At 52.0% G+C, this 27,894-nt stretch overlaps 1 protein-coding gene across 2 annotated transcripts in view; it reads right to left on the reverse strand.

The window, feature by feature from the left end:
• Positions 1 to 1,117: 1,117 nt before the first annotated feature.
• ZBTB17 (zinc finger and BTB domain containing 17) overlaps positions 1,118 to 27,894 on the reverse strand; it is a 31,304-nt gene continuing 4,527 nt past the window's right edge. The window contains exons 2-15 of one of the 2 annotated variants that reach the window (XM_040987959.1): positions 6,339 to 6,545; positions 5,682 to 5,870; positions 5,043 to 5,180; positions 4,687 to 4,812; positions 3,653 to 3,888; positions 3,427 to 3,569; positions 3,021 to 3,321; positions 2,860 to 2,932; positions 2,653 to 2,769; positions 2,435 to 2,555; positions 2,104 to 2,234; positions 1,772 to 1,981; positions 1,588 to 1,677; positions 1,118 to 1,507 (exon numbers count right to left, since the gene is read on the reverse strand). In XM_040987959.1, coding sequence (XP_040843893.1) covers positions 1,224 to 1,507; positions 1,588 to 1,677; positions 1,772 to 1,981; positions 2,104 to 2,234; positions 2,435 to 2,555; positions 2,653 to 2,769; positions 2,860 to 2,932; positions 3,021 to 3,321; positions 3,427 to 3,569; positions 3,653 to 3,888; positions 4,687 to 4,812; positions 5,043 to 5,180; positions 5,682 to 5,870; positions 6,339 to 6,545 — 2,366 coding nt within the window. In that variant the 3' untranslated portion in view covers positions 1,118 to 1,223. Of the gene's footprint in view, positions 1,508 to 1,587; positions 1,678 to 1,771; positions 1,982 to 2,103; positions 2,235 to 2,434; positions 2,556 to 2,652; positions 2,770 to 2,859; positions 2,948 to 3,020; positions 3,322 to 3,426; positions 3,570 to 3,652; positions 3,889 to 4,686; positions 4,813 to 5,042; positions 5,181 to 5,681; positions 5,871 to 6,338; positions 6,546 to 27,894 lie in introns of both variants that reach the window. The other variant, XM_040987958.1, reaches the window with a different exon arrangement.

A 27,894-nucleotide genomic window follows, 5' to 3' on the forward strand; every position in this document is an offset into this window, starting at 1 on the left:
TGTCAGGTGTGAATGTGACTGTCAGTTGGGTTGGGAGGTCCACTGGTCCCTTGGCTTAGGGGAGCCACAGTGCCCCCACCTCAAGTGTATGCAATGTTTCCTTTTCTGCCGCTTTTATAAACTAAAGAAATTTTTGTCAAAAATGCCAAACTCTTAATTTTTTGAGTGTTGTTTTTGAAACATCAGGGGAGCGATTGTTAACAATGGGGAATGTAGACTGTATGCCGCCCCATCCCTCCACACCGAGTTAGCTCAGAAACCGCAGCAGGCCCCAGGTCTCCTCTCTGACACCTTTCCTCCCTCTGGGCGAGGACTGAACCTGGTGTTGGTCCCTGGGGCACAGCTTGGTCCTTGCTCCTGGCAGGAGGGGGTGGACTCAACATGAGACGGGGAGCACAGAGCTGGTGGTCTCATGTGCCGAGTGTCACGGGGGCTTTGGATCTGAGATGACATAGACAGGTGGCTGTGTACACACTCCCTCCTGCACGTGCAGAGCTGATTCCGCTGCCTGGGGCCCCTGCCGCCAGCCCCAACACCACATCCAGGCTCTTAGCTGGCCTGCTGCTGGAGACTCATTTGGTTGCAAGAAAGCTAACATTCTTTAGAGCTAGCATGGACTGACCTTGGTTCTTGGGCCAATGATCACTGGTGAGGCAAGCATCCTGCTCTCCTGATTGCCCAGACTTAACAGAGCCCAGCAGGTAGCCGGCTGGCCCTAGCATGCTCTCCTTTCTACCTTGCTGCTCCTCTGAAGGAGACGTGACTTCTGGGACAGAGCCACTGTGGCTTGGGTTGGCTCCGAGGGGGCTGGGCTCTCTGGGCCAGCCCCTACAACTCCTCCCCCGCTTTTGAGTACACTGGACAGAAGAGGGCAAAGTCACTGTTGGGATGGGGGTCTGCCCTGATTGCAGCGGGTGACAGAGAACTCTCGCTACACCCTGACTCAGCAAAGCGGGCAGCTTGGTCCTAGATGGTCCTGGGGTTCCGGTGTCACTTTGAAGGAGGACTGGCCTGACGATCCCAAGAAGGCCAGTCCGTGGGTGGAGCAGCCCTGGCGTCAGCCATAGCTGCTGTATGTCTACGTCCCCATCCTCCCACAGGGACCTACAAGCAACAATTAGAAAATAATCAAATTTATTCTCTCTAGGGAATGGGGCCACCCTTCTCAGTTGTGGGGCGCCATCCATCCTTAAATAAACAGGAGAAGGGCTGGGGCTGTCGGTTCACTCCGCAGGCGGTGGACACTCGGGTGCGGTTGGTGGTGTCCCCACCAGTGCAGGATGGCCCTCAGCCCCATCCCGAGAGCGGAAGACCAGCTCCCCGGCCTGCAGCACTGGCCCGGCTGGCCATGTGCTGCCCGGGCCGTACTGCTGGTAGATTTCCGCATCTGTCTGGAACATGACCAGGGCCTGGGCTGTGTGGATGCGCACGTGCTGTGCCAAGCTGTTGGCATCCAGGAACTTGTCCCCACAGGAGTCACAGGCATAGAGGATGTGGGTGTTGGGGTCTGTGGAGGTGGGAGCTGCAGTCAGAGTCGGCAGGGCCCTCGGGGCCACCAGCAGTTCACACCCCGGGCTGCCCCCTCACCTTCTTCCTGCACTTGTTTCACGGCTTTGCTGATCTCGGCTTTCAGGACTTCTGTTTCATCTGCGGTCACTGCGGCCCCCACTGGTACTACTGTGGGCAGAACAACAGGGCAGATGCCATGGGTGCCTATCCCATCTCTGTCAGCCCAAAGGTAAGGCGTATGGCCTGCCTCTGCCACCCGTACCTGTGAGCTGAGTGACGGCCGTGGCTGCCAGTGCCTCCGTGGCCAGTGTGACCATGTCGTCCACAGTGACCACGCTCACCTCCCCGCCCTCATCCGGCTCCAGGATCTTGATGCCCGCCTTGCCCTGGTGCACCGTCTTCACGTGGGAGCGCAGGTTATCCACCCGGTTGAAGCCACGCCCACATTTGTCACACAGGTAAGGCTTCTCTCCTGGAGAGAAGGCAGGGATCTCAGCTGCCTTGGGGAAGGGACGGCCTGGAGGGGGGCAGGGGTGCCAGCCAAGCTAAGGGCCACCTGCAGCAGGGGCCATGGGCAGGTGGCTGCATGCTCACCCGTGTGGATGATGATGTGCTTGGACAGGTCCCCCACGTTCACAAAAGCCTTGCTACACACGCTGCATTTGTGTGGGCGGATATTGTCATGGTGGCGGATGTGATTGGCCAGCTGGCTGGACTGGACGAATCTGCAGGGCCAAAAGGAGGCAGGGCTCTCATCAAACTGCGCAAGGCCAGGACCGGGGGAGCTGGGTTGGAGCCTCCCAACTCTAGGAGCCTGGGGAAGGCTGGGTTGGGACAGCAAGCTGCCAGGTTTCCAACCAAGCCTGTTTTCCGGGGACCCCACAACACCCAAGGCACAGGAGGGGAGAGCCAGGGCAGCAGGCACCTCTTGCCACAGCGCTCGCAGACGTAGGGCTTCTCGCCAGTGTGCTGGCGCACATGGGCAATGAGGGAGCTGGCCTGGGTGAAGGCCTTGCCACACATCAGACACTGGCAGGGCTTCTCACCTGGGGACAGATGGGACAGGAGCAGGGGCTGGTACCCAGCTCTCACGCCCCACGACCCTTCCCCAGCCCCGAGGTGATGCGGGGCCTGCTCACCCACCAGTGTGGATCCGGACGTGCCGCTGCAGCGCCCCTGGGTCGGCAAACTGCCGCTGACAGTGGATGCACACGTAGGGCTTCTCCCCGCTGTGGATGCGCAGGTGCCGCTTGAGGTTCCCTGTGGGGAGAGAGAGGGCGGGCCTGGCATGGGAGCCCCGAGGTGGCCAGGAACAGGCCAGCTGGGCAGCATGGACAGTCGCATGCCTACCTGAGGTGGTGAACTGCTTCCCGCACTCTCGGCACTTGAGGGGCCCATCCGCAATGTGGATCTTTAGGTGGGCCTTCAGGTTCCCCACCTGTGTGCAGTACGGGGTCAGGCCAGCGCAGAGGGGCAGCCCCCCACACCCAGGGCGGGGGCAGTCTGCGCACCTGGTTGAACTTCTTGTCGCAGTGCGGGCACTTGTGCTCCTTGTCGGTGTCGTGTGTCTCCAGGTGGCGCATCTTGGATGTGGGGTCGGAGAAGGAGCGGCCGCAGTAGTCGCACTGGTAGGGCTTTTCGCCGCTGTGCACCAGCTGGTGCCGCTTGAGGTTGCCGGAGGTGGTGAAGAGCTTGCCGCAATCCTCGCAGCGGTAGCGCGCCTCGCCCGAGTGCCGCTTCTTGTGCAGGTTGAGCAGGCTGACGAGCCGGTAGCTCTTGCCGCACTCATCGCAGCCATAGGGCTTCAGCGGGCTGCTTGGTCAGAAGGAGACGGAGAGAGGAGGGCTCACCGGGCTGCCAGGGCACCAGGGTGGCGGGGTGATGCCCGCAGGGCGAGGTGGCTGCCGGGGCAGGTACCTGTGTGTCTTCTCGTGTGCCTTGCAGGCAGCAGGGTCCGAGAAAGCCTTGCTGCACTCCTGGCACGAGAAGGGCTTCTCGCCGGTATGGATGCGGATGTGGCGCTTGAAGTTGCCCGTGTGCGTGAACTCCTTGCCACAGTCCTGTGGGTGCAGCGGAGGAGGGGCATGAGGGCGCGGGGCACAGGGGCTGGGTGGGGAGGGCCGGTGCTGCCCGCGGCCCGCACCTCACACTTGTGGATGACCGAGCCGTAGGCCTTGGACTCGGTGCGGTCGCCATAGGAGCTCGTGCGCAGACTTCGAGCCTCAGTGCCAAGTTCCTGCCCAGAGTCGGTGCCTGCCGACTCGCTCTCTTCAGGGGCCTCCCCATTCTCCAGCGGGACTCCTTCTTCCTTGACCGCAGTAGGCCCTGCCGCCTCCTCCTCTCCTTCTTCCCCCTTCCTGGCTGGCTCTACCTCCATTTCTGCCAAGAGAAGGACAGGTGGTGGTGAGGAATCTGGGAGGGTATGCCGTGATCTCCACAGAGACTGAGCTCAAAACACCCAGACACTGGGGCCTGGTGTTCCAGGTAGGCAGGGGCTGTGGCAGCATCTGGGTGTGGGGAGTGGATGGTATTTGGCATTGCCCAGGGACAACAAGCTGGGGATCTGTGTCCTGGCATGTGTCACTCAGGGGATGTAGAGACAGGGCCTTGGTCAGCCAGACAGGCACTGCTGGCCAACAGGCCCTGGGAGGCGTTGTGGCACACCAGCAGGTGCACCTACACTGGCAGAAACATGACCATGACGGGTGACCAAGACACGGTTCCTCAGATGCAATAAGAATGAGTCTGTTCGGGCCTGGTGGCGTGGCCTAGCAGCTAAAGTCCTCGCCTTGAACGTGCTGGGATCCCATATGGTCGCCAGTTCTAATCCCGACAGCTCCATTTCCCATCCAGCTCCCTGCTTGTGACCTGGGAAAGTAGTCGAGGATGGCCCAAAGCCTTGGGACCCTGCACCTGTGTGGGGTATACCCGGAAGAGGTTCCTGGATCCTGGCTTCGGATCGGCATAGCATCGGCCGTTGCGGCTCACTTGGGGAGTGAATCATCGGACGGAAGATCTTCCTCTCTGTCTCTCCTCCTCTCTGTATATCTGACTTTCCAATGAATAAATAAATCTTAAAAGAAAAAAAAGAATGAGTCTGTTCAAAAAGGGAGGTGGACGCAGGCAGCAGAGGCTGGTTGGAGGACATGCGGGAGGAGGGCCTGCTCTGGCCACTACCTTGCTCGGAGCTCTTGGACAAAGCAGCTTCTGCTTCGGCGGCAGCCATGCCGCTCGTGGGATCTGGCTTGAGCTCCACAGGCGGCGGTTCCCGGGGGGCATCGGCCTTTTCTGTCGGCTCTGCACCTGGAGGGAGGTTAGAGGCATGATTGGAACTCTCTGTGGATGGACCAGTCCACTCTCCTGCGCTAGTCAGACCCCTAGTGGGGGCTGTGGCCCTTCTGGAAGCAGCCCCTTGCTACACTAGAGCCTAAGGTGACAGCAGGTGACAGCAGGTGCCAGGCCAGGCCTTGTGACTTTCTGCTGCCACTTCCCCCATTCAGGGTGGCTTGCGGGGTCTCAGTGTCACAACTCACCACTGGCTGCACTCTCGGCCTGGCCTCCTCGCTCCTCCTTCAGCTCCCGGCCTGGGCCGGAGGGCGGGCCGCTTCCAGCCTGGTCCAGCCTGCTCAGCATGGCAGTGGCAGTTTTCTCTTTTGCTCTCTTTTCCCCTCCTGGAGGTGGAACAGGACAGACCTGCCATTTCCCATCAAGTGCCCATTACTTGGAAGGCCGAGGCAGCCCAGAACCTGCTAGCTCTTCAGGATCTTCCCAGGGCTAGAGCTAAGGCACCTGCTCTAACAGCAACAGTCCCCACATCCTGGAAGTGACATGGATGCAAATCAGAGGACAGAGCTTGGAGGGAGAGGACCAGTCCCCTGAGGTGAAGAGGAGGAACCTGGCCCCAGCGGGTAGGCCCAGGAACAGCAGAGGGTACAGGAGCAGGTCTATCCTTGTGCACAGCCCTGAGCCAGCACCACCAACGACCTCGGGGAGGGGCAGGCGAAGGAGGCTCTTCCAGCCTCTGGCTAACCCCACCAGTACCCCACCCCAAGTCAGGGCCAGCTGAGGACATGGACCCAAAGGAGGGACCCCCAACAGTCAGGCACAGGTTCATCAGCCAGAGCCGGACTTCTCTGGTCGCCTGCTTGGGAGCAGCCCACCAGCCACCTTACCTTCCATGAGGGAGGCCTCCGTGCGCTCCCCAGGGCTGCTGGCTGGCTCAGCAAGTGACTTGAGTGCGTGGCAGGCTGTTATGATGTCCTGCATCTGGAGGAAGCTGGCCACAGCCAGCACGTCATCCACATTCTCAGGGCTGAGGTTCAGCTTGGCCGTGTACATGAACTCTAGCACCTGCCCCAGGCCTGCCAACAACAGGGCACCCGTCCCCATCAGCAGCAGGGGGAGATCAGCACACATTTAGCAATAGCTCAGCCTCCTGTTTCCCTTTGCCTTCTCCTGCACGCAGGTCCTCAGCCCCTCCACAGCCTGAGAGGGTGTGCGAGTCTACCCGTGGGACCAGGGATGAGAGTGCCTGCGCTACACAGATGATGGTGCTGGGAACACCCGTGGTGCACACCCTGCCCCGCGCCCTGCCTCAGTCACCTGACACATGTCAGTTTCTGCATTTACCAATGGGAGGAACTCCCGCCCTGGCCTGTCAGCACCATCATGGCCGGGGCCTTCTGGAATGCCTCCTACTGGTTCTCCCAGTCAAAGCAGATCCCAGGCTTGGGCTGAGACCTGGTGCACCCCGCCCCCGCAGGTGCCACCCCAGGAGGGCTTGTGCAGCACTTGGCCCCCGACCAGCTGGCCCGGCCCCACCGGGGTACCTGCTGCATTACTGATGTCCAGGTGGACCACGTCCTTCTGGTCCACGAAGAGCATCTTGAAGTATTCGCTGCAGGCTGCCAGCACCGCCTTGTGGGCTTTAAAGTCTACCCCGTCCACCACGAAGGTGCAGTCACACAGCAGGCCCAGCTGCCGCTGTTGGTTCAGCTGTGCCAAGACGTGCTGGCTGTGCTGGGGGAAATCCATGGCTGCGGAGAACACAAGGCCCTGGGGTCAGCCCGCAGAGGGAACACCAGGCAGTCCTGACAGCCCACCCCAAAGATCCAGCAGACACTTCAGTCCCAAAAGGGCTGCTAACTCCAGACACACACTACAAGCCAGACCAACCGGGAGCTCCCACTGTTGGAGCCTAACCGCCAAAGCCAAATGCTCAGAGACCAGCATGAGATGGGTATGGTAACAGCATTTGAAAGTCATGCATCCCATATGTTGCTGGCATCCCATATGGACACTGCCCATTTGAGTCCCAGCTGCTCCACTTTCAATCCAGCTGCTTATGGCCTGGGAAGGCAGCAGAGAATGGTTCAAGTTCTTGAGTCCCTGCTCCTACGTGGAAGACCTGGAGGAAGCTTCATGCTCCTGGCATCACATCAGTCAGTTCCAGCTGTCGAGGCCATTTGGGAAATGAATTAATGAATGGGAGATCTCTGTCCATCCTTCTCTCTAACTCTGCCCTTCAAAAAATAATCCTTAAAAAAAAAAAGTCAAGAAACCAAGAAGAAAATACCAATTACTATAGTCACTTCATGTAGGAAAAGATATGTTCAGTTCAATGTTATTTTGCAAAGCATATCACAAAATCTTAGGATAAGGAACAGATGTTTTAATGGGACATATTTGGCTGGTTTTTTTCTTAAGAAGTATGACATTTAGAGTTTTATTTATTTGAAAGGCAGAGGTGACAAGTGCCCTCAACAGTCAAGGGCAAAGCTGGGAACCTCACAGAGGCTGGCACCTGCTGCCTCCTGCGGTGAGCATGAGGGCTGCGTCACAAATGGAGGAAGGACTGGAGCCAACACACAGCCCCAGGGACCGGTGGCCCTGAGTGGACACCTCCACCAGCCCTCCACGCAGCCAGGCATGCTGGGCTACGAAGAAACCTTTCTTCTTCTTCTTTTTTTTTTTTTGTGTGTGTGTTTTTAAAGATTTGTTTTATTTTTTTTTATTGGAAAGGCAGATTTATTGAGAAAAGGAGATACAGAGAGACAGATCTGTCCACTGGTTTACTCCCCAGTGTAAGCCAGTAGCCACAAACACCAGTGCTGCGCTGATCCGAAGCCAGAGCCAGGAGCTTCTTCCAGGTCTCCCACACGGGTGCAGGGTCCCAAGGCTTTGGGCCATCCTCGACTGCTTTCCCAGGCCACAAGCAGGGAGCTGGATGGGAAGTGGAGCAGCCAGGACATGAACAAGCGCTCAAGCAGGATCCCAGCACGTTCAAGGGAAGGATGTAGCCACTGAACAATTTCTCATTTGGGCACAGACTGGGAGCAGGGAGGGCAGGAGAGAAATGCTGGGGAAGACAACACAGAACCAACCCCTCTCCCTGCACCCGCAGGCTCTGGGCCAAGTTCATGTATCCCCACAAAGCCTTTCTCTTATTCATGCTCTGGAACTATAGGGAACTGGAGTCCTTTCTGCAGGACACTCAGGCTGCCAGGCCACGTTCCTCTGCCGAGGGCAGCCCTTACTGCTGGAAACCCCACAGCTCACATCTGTGCCCAGTGAACATGCTCAGGAAGATTTCCGGCCGAGAACCAGCTGCCCCAGAGCCGCCCGACACTCCGTGAGCATCCACGCAGCCTCCCAACTGCCCTGCCACGTGACCTCAAAACAGTAATTTTCCAGGGAAAACAAGCAAGCCCTTCTTGTCAGAAAACCAATTTCATAATGTTCCAAAACAAAATCCAGCACCCCTATCAGAGGGCATACTGCATGTGCAGTCGGACCTGCAGCTGTGAGGCGCTCTCTGCCAGCTGCCTGGAACCTGGTCCCAACCCTTCCCCGAGGCCAGGTGGGCCTGAGCCACCCAGGCTGCAGCAGGACAGGTGACAGGAACTGGCTGGTGCTCCCCACTCCTCGCCCCGCCTCCCTGGCAGCTCTCAGCAGCCCCTCCCTGGCTCTGACTGCCTCCCTATTACATCAGCCTCCAGGGAGTGAGTCACGGGCTGCCCGGAGCTGCAGTGACCATGTATGGCAGTCTGGCTTGTGATGAGCTGTGGTGAGGGCCACGCCCCCTGTGCGCCAGGACAGGTCAGCTCTGAAGGATGCCAAGTCTAGCCACAGCACTGTGTCTGGAAACTTCATAAGTAGCAGCTACTCTTTTCCTGAGCTTGGGGAAGTCACCCACAAGCTTAGGGACTGTGGCTGTGGTGACAGGCCCTCTCAGCAGCAAGCTAGCCTCTAGCTCAAAGTCCAGAGCAGCGACCCAGAAACACTTCCCCAGTTCCACACCCTCTGAGCGGCCCACACAGAGGGAGGGCTTCTCCGTTCTGATCCTACTCCCTGTGCTGCCTGAGCATGCCACGGCTCTCCAGCCATGCGCTCTGAAGTCTACACAGATGAGATGCTAGCCTGCAAGTGGCAGGCCCTCCCTGTCCCTGGAAGTCCCTGTTCAGAGCCAAGCCCGCTGTATAGCACAGGCCACTGCCACAGAGGCTGCGACTGACATAGGACCCTTCACAGGGCCTTCAGCGCTGTGTGTCTTCAGGCACTGGGAAAAGGAAGTTCCCACATGTGATGCCACAACAATCCTGCACACCTGACCCGAGAGGACCCCATGTCCAGTCCACAGGGCAAACACCTGCACCAGGGTGTCTGGACCCAGGGTCCAAAGAGCATACACACCAGCCCAGAGGCAGAAGGCAAGGGAGGCCCAAGGCAAACCCATGGAAAAGGCAAGCAAGCAAACAACCAGTATGCCCAGGCAAGGAGTGTGTCCAGCCTTTGTTCCCAGTCGTGCTCTCTACCCTTGGGCTTCAGTGAGCACATCTCCCAGTGTAAAAGGAAACACCTTTTTAACTGTGTAAAAGGTAAGCTCACCAGTGTAAAAGGACAGACTCCTGAGGGAGCATGTTCAGAACTTCCAGCACAGGCCCAGGTCCCTTGCTGCCCGAGGCTGAGTTGGGAGGGTGACAACCCAGGGAGCATCAGCCCTCCCAGGTGTCTCTGGTGGAGCCTGTTCAAAGCAGATCCCTCTAGCAGAAAAACCTGATTTGCCAGACACAAGTAAGAGATTTCCACCAACAAGGACTCCAAGAACAGGTTACATGACCTCGCCTGGGACCCACAGCCTGACAAGACTTCCGGAGATGGCAAAGCTGAGCCACACAGCTGTCTCAGTGCTGGACACTGCAGAAAGGGGATCCGCATTGCTAGAGGCCTTGGGTTCATAAGAACAGCGAAGGCCCAAGGGACAGGTAGATAGCAGTTGGGTCCCCCAGCCACCCTCACCCTCTACCCTTCCATGTCCAAGAGAGCAGCTGTGTGCCTAGAGTGTTCTACCGATTGCTGGATGCTGGCCTAGCAGAGGCTCCTGCCCACCCGTGGGTGCTGGGAGAAAACTAGCAGCCCCTGGAATTCCAACAAGGAACACACCTAGAAGAGTATCTGCCTCAAGAGAACGGCTAAGAGGGAAGGAGGCAGCAAGATGGGCAGGGAACAGGAAGGGAAGAGGCAGAGAGGAAGGCACAGGAAGACAAGAAAAAACAGCCCTGTCCCCAGATGGGCCAGCAGTTGCTCCAGCATAGCCCCCAGCAGGTTTGAAAGCAGCTTTAGGGGTCAGGAGCAGGCGGTTTCACCTACAGAAACAGGGGTAGGTGGAGCTCGAGGTGGCCCCGGCTGCTCTTCAGCTCTTGGGCACCAGCTGGCTGCCTGCTGGATGGCTCTACAGGCCCCTACCTGCCCAAGGTCATGTGCTAAGCTGCAGCTAGCAACACCACACCTCCAAACCTCAGCAAAAAACCCTCAAGTGGCCACTGAACTTTACCCCATAGTGACGGGAACCGAGCATGTGGCCTGGCTTAGAGGGGTGCAGGCAGAGTGGCCAATGTGGAAGGTGTGGAAGGGGGCTGGCTAGCCTGAGCCTCAAAGTGGAGAGGCCTGTGCTGGAGCAGGGCCAACAGGCAGAGAGCCCCGTGGGCAGGCTGCTCCCATCGGCCACCCACACTCAGGCACACAGGTGGGGATCCCTTCATCTTCAGCTTGGCAGGTGATAAACAGATGTAGGTACCAGTAACTACATCTAAGAAACACCCTAAAGACAAGGACCACAGAGAAGCTGATCTGAACAAGGCCACAGAGCCCAACAAACCCCAGGGCCTTGTTTTATTTATTTTGTATGTTTTATTTGTTTGAAAAGGCAGAGAGAGAGAGATCCTCGATCTGCTGGTTCACTCCCCAAGAGCCTGCAACAGCTGGAGCTGGGCCAGGCTGAAGGCAAAGCTCACCAACTCCAGCTGGCCACCCTGTGGGAGGCAGAGCCAAGGACCTGAGCTCACTGCTGCATCCCAGGGTGTGCCTCAGCAGCAAACTGGATTGCAAGCAGGGGAGCTGGGACTCAAACGGGCACTCCAGTGTGGGATGTAGGCACCCCAGCAGTGAGGTAGCCTCTGTGCCAAATGCCCATCACAGGAGTTCTCGTGTTAGATGCAGAAACCCTTCATGAGCATGTGATCCCAGCAGTGGCTTGGTTTTCATCCTTGATTGCTGGGCCAGGAGCCTGCCTGCATCCAGCCCAGGCCCGCCTCAAAGGAAGTCACTGGGGAATGAGAAAAGGCACTGGGGGCTTGGGGGTGAGGGAAGAGGTCCCTTGCAGGGTGACAGATGTCACACACGGGGCCCAGACTCTAAGCCGCCAGCAGGCTCCTCCCTCCACCCAGCACCCACCGCACTCCTGATGGTCAAATCTGGAAGGGCCAGCAGCATGTGTGGCCAGTACGTGTCAGTGACTCCACACCAGTTCTAGACCGACACCTAAGGAAACTTGGAAGTTTCAGCGACAAAAACCATAAGCCATCCCCACTGTGCTGCAGGCCCTGAGAAAGGGCTCTCCTTGGGATGTAAGTCCCAGTTGGCCCAATCCAGCAAGTTCCCAGGACCAACAAAATGGCACTGAGAGTCTCTTCAATATGCCAAGCCATTCGGTGCCTGGCTGGGCTCCCTCTAGGCACAAGGCACTATTTCCACAGTGTCAGACAGTGGGACTTGAGGGCAGCTTAGCCCCACAGAGGCAGTAGAACATCTGGGGGGCCATGCGGGACCTGCCAGCAGGGAAGCCCCAGAAAAGCTTCTCCCCTAGCAAACACAGGCAACGATGCAACTCCCAGGCAGTCCCTGTTCAGTGCCTGGCAGGGCCTGGCATGCTGTTGGTACCCAGCACCTGCTCTTAGCAGGAAGCAAAGATTCTCATTATAACTCTTTTTAGGTCAAAGAACTTATCAGATGATCTCTATCCACCCTTTTATCCTGGGTACACTGGGAACCCGCAATAAGTATTTGGTGGCTTGACCTGTTAAGACGTTGTAATCATAACCCATTATTCCTTCTAAATGCAATCAGGAAACACCCCTGAGCACAATTAGCAAGGAGCAGGGAGGAGGCAGCAGCAGCTGCAGGTGGAGCAGCGAGCACAGAGCCCCTCAGGGCACTGTTTCACCAGGGAGGTGCTCACGGGAAAACCTAGGTGGGCTCTGGGAAAAGCTGGGGTGCTTGCCCAAGCACCAAGGGCCCCCAGAGCCCAGCTCCTTCTGCAGTCAGACAGGCACCTTCCAGTCAGACTCTCAGCAGGCACAGAATGCAAGTGGCTTCTCTGACAACTGCTCACAGGGCAGCGGGGAGCCAGGAGACAGCTGGTCCACCCCGGAGAGCGGCCACATCCAGCTCCAGGCCCTGCCCCGACACCAACCACCCTGGGGTGCCTAAGGAATGCAAGAGCAGGTGGGATAGAGCAGCACCGGCTACTAGCTGCACGGTGTTCCTCATTTTGGAAACATACCAGGGCCTCAGCAGGCAACAACACAGGGCAAGGAGATAGGAGCTCACAGTGGACCTGCCCCCTCATCCCCATCCCAGCTGACAACATGCCCCTGGAGTGCACCCTAGAAACGCAAAACCTGCAGACACTCTCCTGGCCTGGAAAATTCTTCCTACAAGAGGATTGTGTTTTTTCAAGTTGAAAATCAAACTGAAAATTCTCACACTTCATCTACTTGTCAGAGTCCACCTTGACCTCCAACATCTTCCACCCGCTGCATCACTCCCCAAAAGGCCACAATGGCCAGAGCTGAAGCCAGGAGCTTCTTGGGTCTCCCATGCAGGTACAGGGTCCCAGACTCTAAGGTAGACCATGTCACCTAGTGGATTCTGGAGAAATTTCATAGAATAGTGATACTGGCACCAATTCAGAACTGTTGTACTATCAAAACCTCTTGAGCAGTGTCCTCAGAGCATGCCCCATGTCAGGGACACTGGGATGGGTAGGGCTTCTCCCTTTATCTCCCCCCTCACCCCGACACACACACACACAGAATGTGAAAACAATAGTCTTACCACTTTCTGTAGCTTCCTGAAGAAGCTCCTGGCTCCTGGCTCCTGGCTCTGGCCCGACCCCAGCCATGGTGGCCAGTCAGAGACTGAGCCAGCAGATGGGAGAGCTTTGTCTTTCCCTCTCTCTATGTAACATTGCCTTTCAAATAAATAAGATTAATCTTTAAGAAAAAAAAAAAGGCAAAGAAGAAAGGAGAAAGGCCCTCTTTCTGCCAAGGACCTACTTAAGATTCAACTGTGCCATGTTTGGCTCCCCTGCCTCCCGCAGGGCAGCCTACAGCAGCATGGGAAGGCATGTTTATTCCCTCGAGTCTCTGCTTAGTATTTCTCTCTGCTGAAGACAGGAACCTGGCTGAAAAGTTAACAGATCCACTGCCCACATCCTAACGGTGAGCCAGCCTGCAGTGTGCAACCCAAAATGGCAGTGGGTCAGTAATCTTGATTGCAGTCTTCACATATTTCAGGAATACAGCCTGCTCAGTTTAAAGGGCTCCCTCCCTCTGTTTCCCCAAGGTGTGAGCTTTGTTCCGGGGCTCAGCTGGAGGCTGGGGCTGGAAACCATGGAAATCCTGGGTGACGACGGCTCCTCACCTACTGTGGCTGGAGACACTGTGCTGCAGTGTGTACCTTTCTGAGGCAATGCAGTTTGTGCAGCTACTGTGTGGTGTGGGACAGCCCTGTTCTCAACAGACAACACGTGCCTGCCCTGGCTATGGCCTCTGTATTGTCTTCTACTCGCCGCATGGCTCCCTGCCTCTCCCCTTTGCTTACTGGAACGGGAAGGGCGAAGGGTCATTTCCCCTTATCTAGTTATTACTAGTTTTATTATCTAGTATTACTAGATAAGGGGGTGGGACTTTCTATCTGGAATAGAGAAGTGGGGCTCTCCCTTTCCAATGCCAGCCCTGTTGAGTGGCAGCCAGACTACTTATAGTCTAGTTAGGGCTTGATAACACTGCAACTCCTCTGCTCTAGGGTGACTGCAGGGTGCAGGGAAAGCCAGGTTTAAAATGTGGCTGGCTTTTGGTTTCTGGGTATGAATGTGTTTCTGCTTGCCAAATGGGAACCAAGAGCTTCCATGCGGTCAAACCTCCTCCCTCACTGTGAGGCAGGCCTCGGAAAACACGAGCCCTGGGATTTCTCAGTCCTGACATCTGAAGATGCTGGACCTCACCGCGGAGCATACAATCCAGGTGTGGCACTCAAGTACCCAGGTGCCCTGTAAGCCCACAGCAGTTCTTGGGATGCTGGGCTGGAGAGCTGAAGAGAAACTTTCCACAGGAGCTTACCGGCCAGGCAAGGAGGTACAGTGCCCCCTAGAGGTCGATCTATAGCCTCCAAGCTTATTTGGGGTGCTGGGAACATGCCCCAATCATACAGGTAACTTCACTCTCTGATGTGCTAGCATCTTAGCAACAATGACAGTGCCTCCTCGCGGCCAGTTACCCTAGATGCGGAGGTAAGGGAAATGCAAGAGGCAGTGGGTGATAGAATCCCAGAACCAGATTCACCTGAAGGGGAACCACCACCTGGCAAAGCAGGCCGGACAGGAATCCAGTCTTGGGATGCAAAAGCAAAAAGATTCTAAGGCACTAAGTTGCATCTGCTACAAGGGACTCAAGCCACACGCCTAGGCCTCACTGAACTTAAAGCCACCATGTCAACCTCTGTCTTTTCCAGTTCTACAGACTTTAAGCTGCAAGTTCTGTATTCATTCTTGTGGGCTCACTCCTAAGGGTACAGTTTCAGAACCTCTTCATGGGACCCCAAAATCCCATGAGCCAGATGATAAAAAGTAAAACTTAAGGTGTTTAATAATATACCCATGGTTGCAGGAGAGAGTACTCCAGCATGGGAGATAGCCGATCAGACAGCAGACTCACCAAGAAGCATCCGCTTTAAACAACATCCAGAGACCTCAGAATCAGCCCAGCAGGCAGAAACCCGGGTCTGCTTGAAAAGCCCCCAAGACTGAGGTTCAGGTGTGGAAAGCCAGGATGGTAAGCAGCAGTGTCCCTCCATGAAGGACCTCTGTGGTCCAGACACGACCCAGAGCAAGAGAAGCTGTCACTGAAAAGGGGGATCTCCCTGTCCCTGAAGGGAAGAGAAAGTTTCCACTTGCTCAGGGCCTTCTCTGAAGACTGGTGGGCCCGTGGATCTTCCACAGAGCTGGCATCGCAGGCCAGAGGCCTTGGGTGAGGGCTGACATCAGGAGGACGGCTGCTAATTTGTTTGGCTGACAGTACAAGTCACTCTGCTAACTTCCCGGGCAGGATCCCAAACCTCAGAGTTGTATTATTAACGGGGTTGACGGTGAATCTGTCTAGGAAACTTACCTTGCTGTTTATCTCTCACTAGTTCTTGGTGATACCTGTATATCTAACTTCTTTGTTTAGAGATTTGCTGTTTTCCATCAAGTTAAAAAAAGTTTAACTTAGTTCCAATTAAATAATGGGGTAGTTGTACAATATACAGACGATGTTCTCATTGCAGCACACCTCAGAGGAGTCTCACTTGAAAACAAAAGCTCAGATTTTGAACAAGATATAAACAAACTACTAGGATCTATTCTGACCCTAGGAAGGTATGCTCTCCCACTGAAGAGAAAGGCAGCTAAGGATATTCTTAGGAATGGCGGGCTTTTGTAGGATACTGATCCCAGGATATGGGCTGGTAGCCACACCCTTATGTGAGCCTTCCAGGAATGAAGAGCTATTAACAGAAGTTCCAACACTGGGAATCTCTACCTTGCACGAGCCAATCAGTCTGCTTGTAGCTGAGAAACAGGGAGTAACTCTAGGTACACTGACTCAGGAACCGATCCCACTTCACTCCGTGGCCAGTTTTTCTAAACAGCTGGACTCAGCAGCTGCAGCATGGCTTGCATGGTTAAGGGTTGCTGCAAGAGTGCTCTCGGTATAGCAAACCTCGCTGACTTTGGGCCAGCCACCTGAATTTCAAACTCCACACCAGGTGCAAGGATTCCTAGAAATGAAAGCTCATCGACAGCTAAAATGTGGATGCCTCACAAAACATCAGGGTCTTTGGTGATTGAAGTCAGCTGAGGTATCTCTTGGGCATGCCAAGTCTCCATTGAGCTACTCTACCTACCATTTCAATGTCCGCGTGCAGGCACGGAGCACATCTATTCTAACAGGCCTGACTTAGGAGATGAACCTCTGGGGAACCCAGACTCCATGGGTTTGCTAATGGCAGTAGCTTCGTGAAGGAAGGGGTTAGCAAGACAGGATAAGCCACAGTGGATCTGACATACATGACAGGAACTAATGTGTTGCCACCTAACACTTCAACTCAAAAGGCTGAACTTACTGCCTTGACTAGAAAAGACCAACAGGTTAATATTTATACAGATTCCAAATATGTTTTCCTTGTGTTAACATGTACAATGCAGCATTTTGGAAAGACACCTACTGACTCCAAGTAACATTTCCATTAAATGTGGAAAAGAGATATTAGCTGTTCCTGAGGGAGAACTGGAACTTTTACAAGTAGCTGTCACTCACTGCAAGGGACACCAGAAGAAAGACAGTAACATTAACAAAGGAAATACATTAGAGATAAAGTAGCAAAAATAGCTGCTACGTAGGAGATTCTAGAAATGGCTTTAGCACTTCAGCCATTAAAGGTAACTAAAAAATCCCAACTGTACTGACCCTGATATAGAACGAGCTCAACAACAAGGCTACACTAAAGATGCCAGTGGGTGGCGAACCTTAGACCATAAGGTCATGTTCCTAATGGTCTCTTAGTGGAAGATGATTCAGGAAGTGGATGATTACCCATCTAGGAAGAAGCATCCCAATGATAATATTCTCCAGTATTTGGAGGGAAAGAACTGCATACCGTTACCAGAGAAATAACTCGTTCCTGTCTCATTTGTAACATAATCCTGGTGGTCACATCAAATCGCCTCCTTTGCTCACTCCTATGCAAAAGAAAGGAATACATCTAGATGAAGATTGACCGACCTTACTAGCACAGCTTTAGCAAATAATGACAAATGTCTCAGTAGATACTTTATCGATTCTTTCACAGGCTGGAGAGAAGCTTTTTCCAAGTGGAACAGAAAAGGTGCAAGTATCCAAAAGTCCTATTAAAGAAAGTAATTTCCCCTGTGGCCTTCCAAGGTCTCTCCAGAGAGCCCACGGAAACCTCATTTGTGTCCCTTCTGCTCTAGGATTTCCTAACATCTCCACACCCCATGGAGCCCTTGGTCACCAGGTGAAATCAGAAGGAAATCTTGAGTAAGCCTTGCCAAGGGGACCCCGAAACATGGCACGAACGGTACCTACTGCCCCTTCTGGATGAGGACGGTACCTAAGGCCGCCTAAATGCCATCTGCAGGATCCTTCCTGCCTTCTGACTTCCTCTTTGATTTGAAACTCAAGATCACATAAGGTAATATTATTAATTCCGGTCAGGTACAAAAAGCTCTGATGGGATATGGCAAGAGAATTCTCTCAGGGTCACAACACAGTATTCAACCTGTAGCTACTGAGTCTTCTGGGAGCACACAGCAGATGCCTGCCTATCCTGGTAAACCGGCTGAAGAAATCAAACACCTCTTCAAAAGGCAAAGCAGATCAGCAAAATCTTCCTTTTGTCATATCAAGATTATTGTACTCTGTGGCACATATGTTTTACACACCTCTTGATTCCCTCAGGAAGCTGCAATCAGCAGAAAACTCCTTAGAGAGGCCTATCATCATAGCACAAGGTCCTGATACACTTCATGAAATCTTTTTTTTTTTTTTAATCTGCCTACTGCTTGGGGAACTGGTTGATACTTCAGGCCAGCTTTGACAGCCAAGTACCCAAGTCTTCAGATGCTCTAAGGTAGTCATGAACAACCAACATGGGCAGAGCAAGGAGAAGCATGGGCCCTGAACATATGTATTCTAACAACAGTATGTTCACTGAAAAAGCTACTGTGAATCTTCATGTCCAGGATATATGATTTTATAATTTGCTCAGAGGCAGCCTGCCTTGGGCTAAGCATCGGAGAACAGGTCCAGCTAATCCAATTGGGCCGGCCGAGGTCGCTAGGGGCGTGGCTAGACCCAGGCACGGGCCAGGAAGAGAGGCGGAGCTAACGCCCGGGGCGTTCCCCAGGCCCAGCCGCTTCTTGGACTGGTAAGCAACCAAGCAGTCTCCACGCTCACTCGGGGGACTGCTACGGGCGGCCAGTGTGCCAGTTGGCGCCAGGCTTTGCCTGCTGGCCGCCCGGCCAGGGAGCCCTGAGAACTTGGTTCTCTGTATGCTGCTCAGACAGCTCCATGCCGAAAGTGCGGTGTTTTGGGGACACCAAGCAACCCCAAAGATTTGCAATGACTGTAAATCTTCCTCAGACGAACCTGCAGCTAATATGGTCTCACCCCATATGTTCTGAATGACTGTAATTCCCAATATAATGCCAATTCCTTACGATACACAGTAACTGGGTGGGAACATAGAGAAATCTCTCATCTCCTTTGAAAAAGTTAGGAATCCGTGTAGTGTAACCTACAGGAACTGGATAGGTATCTTAAAGTTGATAGATCCAGATCAGCATTAGACAATAGCAAAAACTACAATGACACACAGGGGGAATTAGGAACGACCCAAACAGTCTATTAACAGGTGGTCATATGCACAGAATAGGGGAGAACCCCAGAGCGGAACAGCGGGACAGGAGGAGGCTTATCCCCCACCCACAAGGACTCCTGGACTCCCACCAAGGTGTACCAGAACGGACACAAGAACGTCATCACAACTGCCAAAGAGAACACGGGGATCTGGAATGCCTCTGGATGCTGAGAACCCAGAGGACAGACATCCCCCCTCTTTGGACAAACTACACGAGATGGAAGAAGCCTGAGTCCTTCCACATAGGAACTAACGACATCAGAACAACAGCCAGGAACCACGATCGGTCATCAGAACCAGAAGATCAATAAACTTCCTGCGGGACAATGGGAGAGGAACCTTCTCCAGTCCTTACCTAGTTCCAGCTCTGGGCCTCCACCCTCTATAATGACCAACAAGGTTCCTCCTAAACCCCCTCCCCCCATACACACACACACACACTCATATACACACACTAATAGGATGAGATAAGCAAAGAACAATAAAGAAAGATAGGTCATCAAGGACTCACATATGTCCTATTAGATGGAACACAAAGAACAAGTACCCATCAGCAAGGTATGAGAGATTTCTTTGCAACACCCCCCAAACTCGTTGCGCAACTCAATTGATGAGGTGTCATTGAAATAGTTGCAGGAGGTTGTCAAGAACTTACATGTAATTTTAACATATTGTCTACTCAATACTATGTCAGATACCACAAGTTTGCCTTGATTTAACCTGTAATTTTTGCTTGGTTGTTTGTTATTTTTTTAACCTGTCATTGATACTGTCTCAACCCAGATGTTTTGAAGAATTGAACTTGCATTATTTTTTAACATATTGTTTACTCAATACTATGTCAATTAATTCCAAAACGTTGTATATTGATGCTGATGTTTTGTAGGGGATTTTAACTGACCGGAACTTTACTCTGTTAGCTCTACCTTCAGACCAGAGAAGGTCTCCCCAAGAGGCCACTGAACTTATCTGGACAATAAGATGCTGGACTTTATGCTAGGTATATGCTTGCAATGAAGGAATCTCAACTGAACTTGAGCTGCGGTTATGCAGCAAGGTGGAGGAATCCACTATGGGAGGAGGGGTGGGGGGGAATCCCCAGTGCCTATAAAACTGTATCACATAATACAATGTTAATAACAATAAAAAAAATGATTTGCTCAGAGATAACTAATCAGTACCTACAATTTGAGAAATAGCATATATTTTCCTTTCTTAAAGGGGATAAATCCACCAAGATTCATCTTTCTCCAACTATGCTCACAGTGATTGACAAATCTGTTTCGAAATTTAGCACCTGCTCAAAGTAATGATGACCTTGTGTGTGCATGGGTGGGGTGGGGTGGAGCACAGCCATTTAGAAATGAAAATCCCCTGGCTCATGAGATAGACCCTTTAGGGGAGACAGAGATTTCTGAACCCTGGGTAGACAAGGTGGACACCCCTGACCAGCAGGAAGTAGATACAGAAGATGCAGCTTCATTCCTCAGCAGTCCTAAGGAATCTGTGAGGGTGGGATAATGTGGGATAAATGGGCAGGTGACTAGCTGAGTTCATAGAGTCCTACATTATAGCCTGCTGCCACACCCTACCCCATCTGTGAGTCAAAATGTCCACTCTCCCTTAATGCCCCTGTTACAACCAAGACCTGCATGCAGGGGAGATAAAAGGAGCGAAGATGGGAGAGCAGTCCTCTTTGCTGTGTGGACCTCCCTCAAAGGCACTGAGTCCCTCCTCCAGCACCCGCCTTTGCAACAGGCACATGAAGTGGTTCTGCTCTCCCTGTTTAGCGAATGGCCCCTTCCCATCACAGATACCGTTTTTGCTTCCTTTTCCTCCCTGGTCTGTGGGAAGCTCTCTGAGCCACTCACACCGGTCTGTGGGCAGCTGAGCCACTCGCACTGGTCTGTGGACAGTTCTCTGTCCCACTAACACCAATCTGTGGGCAGCTGAGCCACTCACACTGGACTGTGGGCAGCTGTCCGACCCACTCACTTTGTTGCTCTCTGTTAGGACATCCACATTTGTGTCTGAATGTATATTTCTTCCCTTGCTGCCAAATAAATTCTATTCCTATTGGCAGACAACACCAACTTCCACTTAGTATTTCTATCTCTGTGGGAGACAGAAATCTGGATAAAAAATAATTAATAAATTCAATGCCCACATCAGAAGGAAAAAGTGGAGGAAAACGCAGCTGGAGTACCAGGCTGGGCCAGGGATGTGGTGCTGTGGCACCACATCCGAACTTGGCATCCATCCTGGAGTTTCACCAAGACAGGGCCACATTCAACTCACAACTCTTGGTGGTCACCCTGACTGCAGAGCAGAGATGAAAGGCTGCGAGGGGAGAGCAGAAGCAGAAACTTGAGTAGGAAAGGCGTAGTTCTGGACCCTCAGGGGGTGAAAGAGGGGACAGTGTCAACCTGAGCTGGCACTGAGAAGGAAGGGGTTCAGCTGGTGTCCAGAATCTCACTCACATTTACAGGAGTTTTCTGCAAGTGGCCCTCTCACCAAACATTACAAAACTTGGGAGGTTTTAAGCACCTCTTCCCAAGTGTTCCAAGTCCCTTAACAACATTTATTAGTAATTCATCCCAGCAGAAGCTGGGCCTATGCTATCTGCCCAAAACTGTAAACCCAGGCACAAATGTGTATTACCTAATGACATTCAGGACACAATGACATTTAAGACAACAGGCTCTCCTCTCTGTAGCTGATGTAGAGGGGGCAGGGGTGGGGGAAAGGACTCCACTTTGCGCCACACTTCTGCTCTGTATGTCTGCTAAAAGCAATTAGAAGTAGTATCTATTTAAACTGAAAAAGGTAAAAAAAAAAAAAGAGAGAGAGAGAAAATGGAGGAAGGTAAGGTAGGGGGTGGCAGTGGGGAGAAGAGAGAATGAGTGAATGCCCAGGGAGTCTGTGATCTTAGCTTTTCACTTTCATCTACTATAAAACCTTAAAGACATTTCTTACACGATCTGGTGACTGAAAACTTCTCAACAGGAAAACATTTCTCAAAAAGGAAGTGGAAAATTTCAGTAATTTGCACAGAGACTGTCATTCAGAAAAGCTTTCTGAGCAGAAATCCCTTCGGGGGCTTGCCCAAAGCAGCCACCACCACCCGCATTTCCAGACAGAGATGAGGCACACAGCTCAGAGGGCAGCAGCTGGCAGCACGCCATGGCCCCAAACCCCGTCTCAGCCACTGCCGTGGGACTCAGCCAAGCCAGGAGAGGGCCATGGGCAGGAGTGCTGTACTCTCACACCATTCCTTGCCATAAATGTGGGGATGGTAATAAAAGCTCTTACTTCACAGAGCTGCTGTTGGCTATCACCACTCAGGACCACATTCAAACTCATGCCAGTCAAGTACAGAAAAGAAAGAACTGCCTAAAAACATATCCCACCTTCTAAAAACAGCCTGAGAGATCCATGCACCCAGCAATGGGAAGACTCCATCTGGAAAAAGACCAGGGAAAAACCCCAGAACTGCAAGGTACACTCCTCAAGAATGTAACCAGAACAGAAGGCCTAAGTGCCTAATATCTGAGGGCAAAGGCCACCTTCTTTCTACAAAGTGCATGACTTTGTAGAAGAAAATAAAAAAGGCTTTCATGATCATTCTAAGGAAGGATTAGTCATCCCGAGGTACTCTAAGATGAAGAGTCCCGGGCCCGGCGCGGTGGCGCAAGTGGTTAAAGGTCCTCGCCTTGCATGCCCGGGATCCCATATGGGCGCCGGTTCTAATCCCGGCAGCCCCGCTTCCCTTCCAGCTCCCTGCCTGTGGCCTGGGAAGGCAGTCAAGGACGGCCCAAAGCTTTGGGAACCTGCACCCGTGTGGGAGACCCGGAGGAGGCTCCTGGCTTCGGATCCACATAGTATCGGCCCGTTGCGCTCACTTGGGGAGTGAATCATCGGACGGAAGATCTTCCTTTCTGTCTCTCCTCTCTGTATATCCGCCTTTCCAATGAAAAAATAATAAAAATAAATCTTAAAAAAAAAAAAAAAAGATGAAGAGTCTGGGCCTAGCACAATGGCTCAACTGGCTAAGCTCCCCCTAGCAAGGGCCAGCATCCCATATGGTTGTCAGTTCACGTCCTGGTTGTTCTACTTCCCATCCAGCTTCCTGCTCGTGGCCTTGGAAAGCAGCAGAAGATGGCCTAAAACCTTGGGACCCAGCCCCCACATGGGAGACTTGGAAGAAGCTCCTGGCTCCTGGCTCCGGCTGGGGTGTGAACCAGTGGATGGAAAATCTTTGGGACGGAAGGTCTTTCTTCTGTCTCTCCTTCTCAATGTAAATCTGTCTTTCCTATAAAATTAAATAAATCATTTTTTAAAGGTACTCTTTGGACAGTGGCCTGCCACTACTGATGCAAATTCTGAATGCATTCATTAGTTGGATAACAATGAACACTTGGGGGCTCAGGGTGGTAGCCTAGTGACTAAAGTCCTTGCTTTGCACATGCCAGGATCCCATATGGGTGCTGGTTCAAGTTCCAGAGGCCCAGCTTCGCACCCAGCTCCCTGTTTGAGACCTAGGAACGCAGTCAAGGACGGCCCAAAGCCTTGGGAACCTACACCCATGTGGGAGACCAGGAGGAAGCTACTGGCTTCTGATTGGCTCAACTCCGGTTGTTGCGGCTACTTGGGGAGTGAATCAGTGGACAGGAGATCTTTCTCTCTGCATATCTGCCTTTCCAATAAAAATAAACAAATCTTAAAACAAACAAAAAAAGAATACTTGATGCAGATAGTCAATTAAGGATCCCATGCTGTGATTTCTCAAACCGACAGGAACCTCCCAGCCAGGTGACAGACAGTGGAGTACTGCTGGCAAGGGCCTGAGGGTACAGCTGCCCCTGGTGACAGAGACGACAGTGGAGTACTGCTGGCAGGGGACTGCGGGTGGAGCTGCTCCAGGAAAGCAGTCTTACTGAGCACAAGCTCTCACACTAAGCACTAAAGGGAGACTAAAGGGTGCATGGAGAGGGAGTGACTACAACCACTGCCAAAGTGACCCACCTGAAAAGTGTCACCTGCACATATGTGACACCTTAGCAGCCCTTCTGATCAACGGGAGAGGGGCTGTTAAAAGGATCACTGGAGAGGTCAGGTGACAAGGTCAAGCATCATATTCTAAAACCTGTGTTCTTTCCAATATGGACAAGAACAAAGGCTTTATGGACAGACAGCGTATTAAACAGACCCTTAGTCTGCCCCCAAAGACCAAAATTCCCTGTCATGAATAGGTGTTCAGCAGCCCTTTTCCTCACGCTACTGAGTGTCAGGAAACATGAAATCCCAGAGTCAACATTACTAAGCCTTAGTCCTAATATTCCAAGTTTGCTGCTGCCAGATAAAATACAAAAGTAACACTATGAAACACTTCAATTTCTGGAAGCTGAGCACACCAGGTGTCCTGGGGCTAATGCTGCACTTCAAACAATTACAAACACTGAAGAAAAAACGGTAAGACACCTTTGAAGCTGAATCAAAAGAGTGACAGGGGCTCAAGCAAGACAGAGAGGTCAGAACAGAGCCAAGTCGGGGCGGGAAGCGAGTGAGCTGGTTGGGTAGGAGCATCTACAGGCCTGTGTGTTAGAGCCAAAGTCCCCAGGGTGCCCCACCGAGAGGGGACTGAGCCTGGTGCTGGGAGGTCCTAAGGTCAAGAAGTCAGTCACCTGACTTCCTGATTCTCCCGAGAGGGTTGTTAGAAAAAGTCCAGTATGGGCCCACCTGCTCTAGTTCACGGCACAGAAAGGAAAGAATCCACAATGAGACCTACATATTTATGATATTTGAAGACTGGGAACATCACAGAGCCATATGAAAAGGCTGCAGTTAGGGTAAAAGGTCAAATAATAAGCGGTTTGGAAGATAATATGTAATAGTAAATATGTGCAATTATTTTTAATTTAAAACAAAAAAAAGTGGTGGTATGGTGGCTCATAAGGCTATTCCTCTGCCTGTAATACCGTCACCCCATATGGCACCGGGAAGTCTAGTCCTGGCTACTCCACTTCTGATCCAGCTCCCTGCTTGGGAAAGCAGCAGACATGTCTCAAGTTCTTTGGTCCTTGCATCCATATGGGAGATTCGTATGAAGCTCCTGGCTCCTGGCTAGCCGACCACTGTGGCCTTTTAGGGAATGAATCAGCGGATGGAAGACCTTCTTTTTCTATCTCCCCTTCTTTCTCTAAACATGCCTTTCAAATAAAAATAAATATTTTTTAAAAAGTAAAATAAAATACACTCTTATATCTGGGGATATGTTTATACATCTGAACTGGGAAGGAAGTTCTTAAAAAGAACAAATGTGCTAACAAAAAAAGGAAAAACATTTTGATGAACTGCATCAAAATTACCTATTTCCCTTTTTTTTTTTTTTAAGATTTTATTTTTATTGGAAAGGCAGATTTACAGAGAGGAGAGAAAGAGGAATATCTTCCATCCATTGATTAATCTCCCAAGTGGCAACAACAGCCGGAGTGACCTGATCTGGAGCCAAAAGCCAGGAGCTTCCTTCAGGTCTCCTATGTGGGTGCAGGGTCCCAAGGCTTTGGGCTGTCATCTACTATTTTCCCAGACCACAAGCAGGGAGCTGGAAGGGAAGTGGGACAGCAAGGACACGAACCAGTGCCCATATGGGGCCCCAGCCCTTGCAAGGAGAGGATTTTACCATGAGCCTACTGTGCCAGGCCCACCTATTTCCTTTTTTTTTTTTTTAAGATTTATGCAGTTACTACTTGAAAAGCAGAGTTACAGAGAGGGAGAGAAAGCTCTTCCATCTGCTGATTCACTCCCCAAGTGGCTAAGCCAGGCTGAAGCCAGGGCCTGTAGCTCCATCCAGGTCTTAAACATGAGTGCGGGGCCCATGCACTTGGGCCATTCCCACTACTTCCCCAAGAGCATTAGCAAGGATGTGGACCAGAAGTGGAGCAGTCAGGACTCGAACCAATGCCCATATGGGATGCTGGCATTGCAGGTGGCAGCATAATTCAGTGACCCAAAATTAACTATTTCTATTAACCAACAAAACAAGAGAGAAAAGACGAGTCACAAACTATAAGTTAGAAAAGATTAATATCTAAAATAAAAAAAATAAAAGTTTATATATATATAAGACAAAAGACCTACTAAGAAATGAACAAAAATTTTTGAAAAGTTTCAGAAAAGCTGAAACCCTTATGACTAATAACTACAAGAAAAGATTTTTCTTATAACTGATAGCCAGGAAAATGCAAACTAAAACTACATGACACTGCTGTCCCATCAGTTTAGTAAAAACGTTTAATGCGGTGGAGGGGCAAAAGGGGAGTTAAAGGGGAAATCCCCAAGCCTATGGAACTGTATCATGAAGACTACAATTAAAAAAAAAAAGTTTTAACATGGCAGCCACTGTTGGAAGAGCGCCCCATGCAGTAGTCTAGCGGCTAAAGTCCTTGCCTTGAAATGTGCCAGGATCCCATACAGGCACCAGTTCTAATCCTGGCGGACCTGCATTCCATCCCACTCCCTGCTTGTGGCCTGGGAAAGCAGTCGAGGAGGGCCCAAAGCCTTGGGACTCTGCACCCATGTGGCAGACTGGAAGAAGCTCCTGGCTCCTAGCTTCGGATTGGCTCAGCCATTATGGTCACTTGGAGAGTGAATCAGTGGACGTAAGATCTTCCTCTCATCTCTCCTCATCTTTGTACATCTGACTTTCCAATAAAATCTTTTTTTTTAAAAGAAAGAATTTGGCATTAGTTGATAAATGAAGATGCACACACCCATGCCACGGTACTACTGGCAGTGCTGCAGCCTGGGGAGGCTCCCCACATAGCTCCCAATAAGGGGTACAGTGCACCGTCTCAGGAAATACTTGGAACAACCCAATCATGCACGGATGAGAAAAGAGATAAATGGAACGTATCTGCAACATCTGTAACATGGATTAATCTCACAAATACACATAAAACGAAAAACTTCAGTCACCAAGGAAAAAATTAAATTAAGCTTAAAAAACATTTATGTTTAACAATGCAAATATCTGATAAAACCATCCAGAGAGGCAGGCATCTGGTCTACCAGTTAGGAGCCCTACATTTCACATCTTGGTTCCCAACTCCAAGCTTCCTGCTCCCACAGTCCGTGGGAGGCAGGGATGATGGCTCCAGTGACTGAGTTCCCGCCACCCATGCCGGAGACTGGATTGGGGTTCCTGGCACCCAGAGTCTGCCACTCCCCCAGTCACAGAAGGAATGGACAGATGAGGGCTGGTTGTTCCCCTCCACCTATCTGCCTGTCTCTCTCTTCCCTCCCTGTGCTTCTCAAAACAAATAAACTAACAGTTTAAAAAGCTTATCAAAAGTTTCAGAGCTAATAGGTGGTGGGACGTGTTGGGTGGGACACAAAGATAATGTACTTTGTGAACTGGGAGGAGGGCAGACAGATGTTCCTTATATCCTTGCACTTTATTCCTGAAGCGCTCTTGAATCTACCCAGGATTTAACAAAAACAATTACAAAATACACCAGTGTTTCATGTGCACTTTAAGCTGTGCCCCGAGCCGGAAGGGGCGCTGGGTTACAGTGAAGCAGGAAAGTCCCTGACAGGGCCCGTACACCCCAGACTACTGAAATGAGAACAGTACTGCTCCACTGGGCAGAACGGCAAGACAAGAACAGAATCCGCCACGGGAAGTGACTGCTTGGAGTACTGACTCCAGCCCAGGAAGTGGTTGCATGGGGAGAACCTTTGATAACCAGAGCTGAGCAGGTTCCTGACGTTACAAAGTAACCACCGCCTGCTTTCTGGCCTGCTGCCCACTCTGAGCCCCAGGCTCACCCCGAGATTTCCACAGGAGCGAACCCTCAATTCTGACTAGACCCTTTGCTTCCTTCCCTCCCAGTACTGGTCCTGAAGATCATCTGTCTCCCATTCACAACAAGCACACGTGAATACAAGAGCCCAAGCCCTGGGGTAGCCTGAAGACATTATCTAGGTCAGCCTTCATTCACTCTGGGACACTCAGGAGGAGTGCCCATGCTGAGGGCGCAGCTCACACACTCGCAGTAAATGCTGAGGTCACCTTGTGCCAACATGCTTATTACTTGTTTCTATTATTTCAATTGCTTTAGCTTGTGGCCAGCAAAAAGAAAAGAAGAAAGTGAGAGAAAGGGAAAGAAGGATGGATTATGGGTACGCAGGATAATAGCTTTGGGCACAAAATGTATCCAGACTTCTTGTTAAAGTTGGGGTCCCTCTCTGAACACCATGTCACAACACCACATCCACGTACTTCTGTGTTACTCACACGGGCACCATCCCTTGAAGAATTCCAGCACTGCTGGGAGAGGGCCACCT

Source organism: Ochotona curzoniae, unplaced genomic scaffold, assembly GCF_017591425.1.
Source record: "Ochotona curzoniae isolate NIBS_2020 unplaced genomic scaffold, NIBS_Ocur_1.0 contig_4792, whole genome shotgun sequence".
Classification (NCBI taxonomy): Eukaryota; Metazoa; Chordata; class Mammalia; order Lagomorpha; family Ochotonidae; genus Ochotona; species Ochotona curzoniae.